The sequence below is a fragment of the Morone saxatilis genome, unplaced genomic scaffold, assembly GCF_004916995.1.
Source record: "Morone saxatilis isolate NCDOM2014 unplaced genomic scaffold, NCSU_SB_2.0 Contig19, whole genome shotgun sequence".
Classification (NCBI taxonomy): Eukaryota; Metazoa; Chordata; class Actinopteri; family Moronidae; genus Morone; species Morone saxatilis.
Genome location: NW_023339751.1, coordinates 12,435,478 through 12,444,215, shown reverse-complemented (window position 1 = coordinate 12,444,215; position 8,738 = coordinate 12,435,478). Strand labels below are relative to the sequence as shown.

Sequence of the window (8,738 nt, the reverse complement as noted above, 5' to 3'; positions counted from 1 at the left end):
TGAACTCAGGGACTGCACATTCCACTTACCCCTGCTTATTTGCACTGCACCGCACTACCTCACCTTAACTTCCTGTAAATACCATAAGTGCCTTTAACTGCTGACTGTTTATTTTATGTCTTTTCTATTGCCATTTACTTAGTTAGAACTGTGCACTATTTATGCTTTTATACTTAAAGTGTTATTTTTTTATTGCCTGTTTGCACCGTGGGTCCCAGAGGACTGATATTTCATCTGTGCTGTATGTTGTGCATGTATAGCATATTTGGCAATAAAGCTGACTTTGACTTTGACTTTGACTATCAGTTTAAAAGCAGACAATATGAAACAAAACAAAATGATAAAAATCCCATCTTGGAAGAGTTTTATTGTGTAAGCAAATATGAAATAATTAAAGCAGATGTTTGACAGATAAACCTTTGTGTTTTTATGTGCATGTCTGTGTATCAAAACATTTGATTTGAGAGATGAGGATTATGTTAAAAAATGTATTAAAAATTGTTAAAAAAAAGTATTTTGAAGGAGAGATGACAGGAAATGGGCGAGAGAAAAATGCAACAAAGGTCCACAAACAAATGGGGTGTGTCTTGTGCAAATGGTCTATTCACAGTATGTGTGAAAATTCACAGATGTTGTTCACAGCAAGTCTACAGCAATGCTGTGTAGAGCAGCAAAGTCTCTCTGTCTGTCTGTCACTGCAGTTTGTTTAATTTGATGCCATTGTTTTTATTTTGGTTGACTATGGACTTCTGATTCTAGATCAGATGTACATCAGATGTACAAAGTAACAAAATTGTTATTTTACATGCATTAATTGCTGCGCATAAGAGGATGTTTTATCTGTTAAAGCTTGGGCAGGAGTTTGCAAACAGGTTCAGTAACTATGAAAGCCTCATGTGTCCTTCAAAACATGTCCATCTGTAAAATCTCAATAACATTTACATTTCTAGAACCTGGTAGATCCAGAAACAAGAACCTTCACCAAGGGGGGCACCCTGGTAACTCACCTTGTATAACGTGTGACCCATGTACAAAGGTTGAGTCCTTACAGCAGTGGCCCAGGTTCAACTACAACCTGTGGCCCTATGCTGCATGTAATCCCCTCTCCCCACTTTCCTGTCACTCTTTACAGAAAAAAAAGAACCTTCACACAGCAGCCCTGGTATCTGCTTTATTTGGCTATACAGAAGTTTGTGAAGCAGACTTGAATGTTGTGAAATTAAAACACAACTAACAGATGAAGATTCTATGTATTGTATAAGAGTCAACTTGAATGGATACATTCCATGTCCATGAACTTAACTTACTGCGAGCTGTAGGCCTAATAAATAACACAACAGTAAACACAAGATTTGCATAGTCATTGTCACTGTCTAACACTTGACAAACAAGCAAGGCAATGCGTCTTTGAAAAGCAGAAGAGAAGAAAGTATGGACAAAGTATAAAACCAAGAGAGAAGTCACTGCACAACCAAATGATAACGTAGGACAACACACTGTGACACTCTCATTTAAAAAAGTCTTCCAACAAGAGCCAAATAGATTAAAAGGCAAACAGACAAACAAAGACAATGTGCATTAAGCTGTGCTGAAGCTAAGCCAATGTGCTGTATGTAACATTCTCATCAATTGCTTGAACCTGTTGGGGGCAAAAAAATAAGTAAAAAATCACATAGGATGGTATAAAAGCATAAAAATAGATAGATAAAAGCTGACATCTATATATAGCTATATATATATAAATATATAAATATATAATATATAATATATATTTACCCCTCGTACACTTTTTTGCCTTATGGCAACCACAGAGCTATATATCACGTCCACATCACTTTCAGTATATGATGTCTGCATGAGGAAAGAGAGACAGTTATGAAAAAGATGATCACTTCCCTTTTCAGATTAAAATAATTTTTTATAGCCGTCATTGTTAATGGTGAAGTAATATTTTAGATTTGAGTGTACCTATGTGTTCTTAAGTGTACTCGTTTTGTGCAATATAAATTTTGGTTTGTGTAGGTTACATGACCTGACATTCAATGACACACATTTTGACTTCTACTTTTAAGTACTTGTCGGATCATAAAGTGCTCAATTTAGTGATTATAGTTTTCTCTTAATAACAATAATAAACAAAGACAAAATTTAGATGTGCTGTATCTGACAGAAAAAAACAATTCTTCAATATTACAACAGCCTATAGCACTATAATGACAAAGGGAGAGTACATTCTCAGAAAATTTGACATTTTACAATTTTCCCTGGATATCTCTGCAGTTATGGATTACCTGGCTTGAAGGTTTCCTCACTTGCCCAACATTAGCGTATGTTACTTCCTCTTCAGCCTGTGTTGAATGAGTAGATCGAAATGTTAGAGGACCAATACCAATAGAACAATGTTCAAATAGTCAAATAAAACATTTTCACATATTGCTTATTGGAAAGATTTAGGAAGTCTTGGTTCGCGCGTGTGTGGCCTGAGGCTTGGAGGCCCCCTAGCAGTGAGAGGCCCTGGGGCACTGGTGGATTGGATTTATGATAAAAGGAATCTCCATTATTGATCACATATCTGATAATGGTTACTGTAATCTCATATTAGATATTAATCTGCAATAGTACAGTGTAGCAAAGCAGAATTTCTGTAATAACACTCAACGTTCCACTTCCATTCTCACCCTACCACTGCAGTGTAAATTTAAACAATTGACCACTATCACACTTCTGCCTTTATGTGGATAGTTATAGCCTTCTTTATGAAAAACTAGGAAATAAATAAAAATCTTACCGCTGTCATGGTTAATGATGCTGATTTGTTCTGCTCTGAAAGTGAAACAGTGAAAAACTCCTGTTATTCTAAATGCAAAATAGTTTGTATAAAAATGTAATCTTTAAAAGTTACAAACCTATTTAGTATCAATTGGATTTGTCAAGACTTACGGTGCTTTTTCAACAGCAACCAGATGAACAGGGTCACCAATACAATGAAGATCAACAAGCTCAAAGGGATGATGAGGATTTTTAGGTCAATTGAAGCACTGAGGCATAAATAAATAAACACAACACACAAAGCAAAGTAATAAAGATAAACAGAATGCTCTTGTTCAAACAAGCTTACAATATAATGTAAACTGTATTCATCATCTGTATTACAAACTACAATGCTACACCATCCTATAGTACCTCAGTTAATAAATAAATCTTATTTATCATACAATTATGTATAGAGATTCCTTTCCTACTTTTGATTTATTTGACCACAAAATGGCAATAGTTTTATACATACCGTATGCTCATGGTAACTGTGGTGACATTCACAGACTTAGAAGTGGGTGATATAGTGGTTGAATTTGTTGTTGTTTGTGTTGTTGTTGCACGAGTGGCTATAATGCAAAAAAAGATAAAATGATATGTAGAGTAAACCTACAATATTTACTCCTAATTTCTCTTAATAAAATAATTTACCAAATGGCTGTAAATATTTTTATGAGTAGTAATAAGCTTACTGGTGGTAGGTTTCTCAGTAACAGTTACATGCACTGGCATCTGAAAGTCTCCACTGACACACCAATACCAGCCGCTGCTCTCTATCATCAGTCCACTCATAGTCACACTGAAAACATTAACCCCTGCAGTGATGGTCACTCTTGTTCCAGCTATTGATCCAGACCCCGTCACACAGGAGCTACCCAGCCTGCACCACTTCTTTTGTCCAGAGTTATGATGGAAACAGCTGATGGTTGTTTTTTCTCCCTTAAATCCTGCAATCTCCTGATGGTGCACATAAAGCCAGGGCGTATCTTATGGGAAAACAAATCCAATAGAAATATTTGGGTGGGCGTCTCCATGGCAAACAATGTGACCCTGAGGAGGTGTTTTTCTTCTTTATCAAATTGTAAAAAATTCAACAGAGGATTTGAAATATGCATAAAGATGCTTTAAGGTCTCTCTTACCTCTGGTGACTGACAGGTGAAAGAACTCTCTGACATCTGAGCCTCTATTAAATCTCCACAGCACACCAGTAATCGAGTGTCCTCATCCGTCACATCTTTTATCAGTTCACATTGAAGACTTCTTGGCTTTTTGTCATCAGAGATTAAAAAACTTTCCTGAACTTGGTTGTTTGTTTAACTGCATATGAGCAGGAGTTCCAACTATATCCTTTACACAAGGTATTTTCACATTGTTTTATGTATTTTGACTCATAGAGACATGGGATGGTGATTGAATCTGCAGCCTTCACTGACACTTCACTGACTGTAGTTATGCTGTGAATTCCTGCAACAATACAAAAACAGCATTTTAATGGATTTATTCACAATATTATTCCTTCATATGACCTGTACATTTTAGATGTTCATATTAACTGCTATTAACTGTAGGCCACTACAGTCTTCAAAATATATTAAACAAAAGCTGGAGGGAATTACTAATTGTCATCATTAACATCATCTGCCATAACCATTGGACACATATACACAAATGACCTTTGTGACTGACCTGTTAGTCCAGTGAGGATGAGAAGAAAGCTCAGATAAACAGTCATGTCGGTGATTGAGCAGAGTCAGACCAAACTACACGGACCAAGGAAGTGTTAGACTGATTTTCCACTTCCTGATTTTTCTAAATATGCAATTCTCGCAAATCTCTCTTCCTACTCTAAGACAGTAGCGATTTGTCGATGATGTAAATATAAATGCAGCTACAGTGCACCTTAAGATTAAGGCTATAGTACTGGTAACTACAGTACAAACTTTTAGAAAAAGAAAAGACCAGCACTCCAAGCATATGGATATTTTTGAAACATCTCTTTATTGTCTTTTACAAAAAGGGAGCCAAAAAAATTAATAACATTGACCAACAATCATAATCTGAACAATTTTAAAACTAAGACAACCAAACCAAACATAACATATACATATATATGAAAAACAACAACAAATGATTTATTAATGATTTATTTTCTAAACATGCAAGATGACCCAATGTGGAGTTATGAAGACTCATATCTTGAAAATTACATAAGTTAAAACAGAGAGTAAATATAGTATATGTTCCACATCCCTAAAATATGTGTCAGGATTACTTACTTACATTGTGAGGCTTAATACATACAACAGTTAAACTAAGATTCCCACAAAATGAAAAAAGGAGAAGGAAGTTATTGCAAAGCCAAACCATAACAGATAACACCATATTACAACACTATCATCTAAAAAAAGTGACGGACAGACAGACAGACTTGATTTCATTAAACGGGTGACATTTACAGCTTTTCCTGGTGCTGAGCCAATGTGCTATAGGTTACATCCTCTGCTTTTGTTCAAACCTGTTGGCGAACAAAAGAAAAATTGAGAATTAGGAAGAAAGCTCAAAGACTTAAGACTCCAGACTAATGGCCAGGCCACACTGCCGGTGTGAGCATTGCGTGACGGTTGCCTCTCTGAACCACTGCCGCTCGCACGCCTATGGCTTACACACAGACAGCATTTCTAATGCTGCGCTGCTGCTGCAAGCCCTATCTTTTTACACTGAGTTTGCCTTTGATAAATACAAATACAATAAAAGACTTGTTAACAAATGAATGGAGTCTGTGCGCAGACGAGCAGTGTCGATGCTATGACCTGTTAACATGGGCGCCGAAACAAAAAGCAAGATGTTCCGCGATGCACACGCACTGCAGATGGTTGCAGTGGGGCCAGGGCTTAAGAGTTTAGCAGCTCTGTGAGGCTGTACATGTGCACAGTGGTACTTTGAACTAAATGCTCATTTTAGCTTACTAAAATGTCCACAGTGACAATGCTAACATGCTGATGTTTGGCAGGTTTAGCATATTTGCCATGTTCATCATCATCTTAGTTTAGCATGTAAATATGCAAACATTTGCTAATTAGCTAGCACAACAGACAAAGAAAAGCTGAGGCAGATATGAATGTCAGGTATCTGGCCATGAACAACCCGTTACTGACTGAGAGACAGACAGACATTGCCATCCACACAGCCAGGCTGCCAAAGTGACTAAAGAAACGTGTGAGAAAAACGTCCCTAGGTATGTGAGAAAACGTGTGAGGCGGGTTTCAGACCTCTTCAAATTTACCGTTTGTGCAGTTTGACGTTCTACGATAACCACAGAGCTGTACAGCACGTCCACATCACTCGTCATCTCAGCATCTGACCTCTGGGCGCACAGAAAGAGAAGAGTAACAGAGCAGTCGGACATTTTAAGTGTTTTTGTTTCCTTTGTTGTTGCTTTTTGCTTTATTCAATTACAACATACATGTGTATGGTGAAATACAAAATTCTATTTCATTGTACTTGTGTCTTAGTGTATTGATATTGATATTGATAAGTTACAGATTACCGTGCTTGAAGCTTTTCTCACAGGCTTAACATTGCTGTATGTTACTTCCTCTTCAGCCTGATGAAAGAGAGAACCAAATATCAGTTTTAGAAAGGATAGACACTTTTTAAATATACTTAATTAGATTAGATCAACATGACAAGCATGGACTCTTTCATATAAATACTTTTCAATACAATATGTGATTACACAGTTTAGTTGAGTTTGGCTATATTTTAAATAATACACATATTTAAAGGTCCTTTTCTTTTCCACCTTCAGCTGGAATATTTTCCATTCACTAGTTTTGAATAAAAAGTAAAAAATAATTTATTAAGCTTTAAAATAAAAGTTCAGCTCCGATAATTTTCATATAATCCCTTACCCGTCCTGAGGTTTTTCTGTTTTTCTTAACAGTACTGTATGTTACTTCCTCTTCAGGCTGTGTCGAAGGAGCAAACCAAATGTCAGAGGACAAAAAATGAATGACTAGTATGAACCAATAACCAATAACTGGTTCATTCATTAAACCTATTACCATATTTGTTAACTCCGATATGCACAGTTTAGTTTCTATCTGTGAATGTTAACTGTATTCTATTACAAATACACAAAGGTAATATTCATTATCAAAATGTAGAACTGTTAGACACTCATCTGCAGTGCTACTTCAGCTACAAAGGAACAGTACAGTGTAGTCTCTAAAATGTTTACTCTCGAGTTCACTGCAGTGTTATTAAAATAGCATAGTCTCCTTTGTACTGTGAAATGAATCTTACTGTTGTTCTGGCTGACGATCCTACTTTGGTCTGCTCTAAAAGTGAAACAGTAAAAAGTCATTTTACTAACCATAAATGTTCAATATAGAATAATGCACAATAGCCTGAATTTAAAGTAAAAATATTTATGAATAATAAACAGTTTTGGCATGAACTGAATTAATCAAATTTTAGCATTGACTTACTGTGTTTTCTTAACATAAACCAGATTACCAATGTCACCATAACAGTGAAGCTCAACAAACTCAAAGAGATGATGAGACTCTTTAGGTCAACTGGAACATGGCGGTCTTTTGTCTCATCCTGCTTACCCCCAGTTATGGTTGGTGTTTGATCTGCAAAACAAAAGTGAGATTCAGACTCAGGATCGGGTGATAATGTGGTTAAACGACTTGCCAGAGTATGAATATACAGTTATTCAACGAATACTAGTAATATTACAATAATGAATCCAAATATCTGATCTATATTAAATCTAAACTTTTACAAATAACTTTACTTGACAAATACTATATTTATAATTCACAATTATTTAGTACTTACTGGTGGTAGGTTTCTCAGTAACAGTTACATGCACTGGCATCTGTAGGCCTCCTTTGGTACAGAAATACCAGCCGCTGCTCTCTGTCCTCAGTCCACTCATAGTCACATTGAAAACATTAACCCCTGCAGTGATGGTCACTGTTGTTCCAGCTATTAATCCAGACCCCGTCACACAGGAGCTATCCAGCCTGCACCACTTCTTTTGTCCAGAGTTATGATGGAAACAGCTGATGTTTTTTTTTTCTCCCTTAAATCCTGTAATCTCCTGATGGTCCACATAAAGACTGGGCGTACCTTATGGGAAAACAAATCCAATAGATATTGTGGGTCCCAAGTAATCCATGCAAACCATTTTGAAACCTGAGGAGGTGTTTTTCTATCAAATTGTTAAAATTCCAGAGGATTGAAAAGTCTGCATAAAGATGCCTTTAAGGTCTTCTCTTACCTCTGGTGACTGACAGCTGAAAGAAACTCTCTGACATCTGAAGCCTCTATTAATCTCCACGCACACAGTAATCAGTTTGTCCTCATCCGCTCACATATTTTATAGTTCAACAGTGAAGATTCTTTTTGGGGTTTTGTTATCAGAGATTAAAAAACTTTCTTGTAACTTTTTGTTGGTTTTGTTTTAAACTGCAATTATGAGCAATAGTCCCATAAATCCTTTAACAAGTATTTTCACATGGTTTTTATGTATTTTGACTAATAGAGAACATGGGGGATGGTGGATTGAAAAATCTCCATCCCTTCACTTGACCACTTTTACTGACTGTAAGTGTACTGCCCTGTGAACTCCTGCAAACAATACAAATACAGATTATGGAATATATCTCCCAACAAGTTATTTCTTAACAAGTCTATTGTAATGTTTATCATTAGTGTTTCAGTACAGCTCAATTATAGTCTCCAAAACTAATATGAAAATAAAACTAGAGGTTGATAAAACTTGTCTAACAAACGGTTTATATTACAAATATATAACTATACTTATATAAGAATACACAATTATAAATTATTTATGTGACTTGACCTGTGAGTCCAGTGGAGGATAAGAGAATGCTTGAAGGTGAAAAGC

The 8,738-nt window shown here is 36.0% G+C and overlaps 1 protein-coding gene and 1 long non-coding RNA gene across 2 annotated transcripts in view; both read right to left on the bottom strand.

The window, feature by feature from the left end:
* Positions 1 to 1,093: 1,093 nt before the first annotated feature.
* Positions 1,094 to 3,015, bottom strand: LOC118329267. Its single transcript, XR_004796781.1, has 5 exons — positions 2,941 to 3,015; positions 2,789 to 2,823; positions 2,292 to 2,348; positions 1,777 to 1,851; positions 1,094 to 1,639 (listed from the first exon to the last, which is right to left on the bottom strand). It is a non-coding gene; the product is annotated as an uncharacterized LOC118329267 (long non-coding RNA).
* Positions 3,016 to 3,276: 261 nt separating this feature from the next.
* Positions 3,277 to 8,738, bottom strand: part of LOC118329589 — a 6,324-nt gene continuing 862 nt past the window's right edge. The window contains exons 3-8 of the mRNA XM_035663815.1: positions 7,664 to 7,957; positions 7,334 to 7,455; positions 6,363 to 6,419; positions 6,116 to 6,179; positions 3,507 to 3,800; positions 3,277 to 3,383 (exon numbers count right to left, since the gene is read on the bottom strand). Of these exons, the coding sequence (XP_035519708.1) occupies positions 3,277 to 3,383; positions 3,507 to 3,800; positions 6,116 to 6,179; positions 6,363 to 6,419; positions 7,334 to 7,455; positions 7,664 to 7,957 (938 nt within the window). The remainder of the gene's footprint in view (positions 3,384 to 3,506; positions 3,801 to 6,115; positions 6,180 to 6,362; positions 6,420 to 7,333; positions 7,456 to 7,663; positions 7,958 to 8,738) is intronic.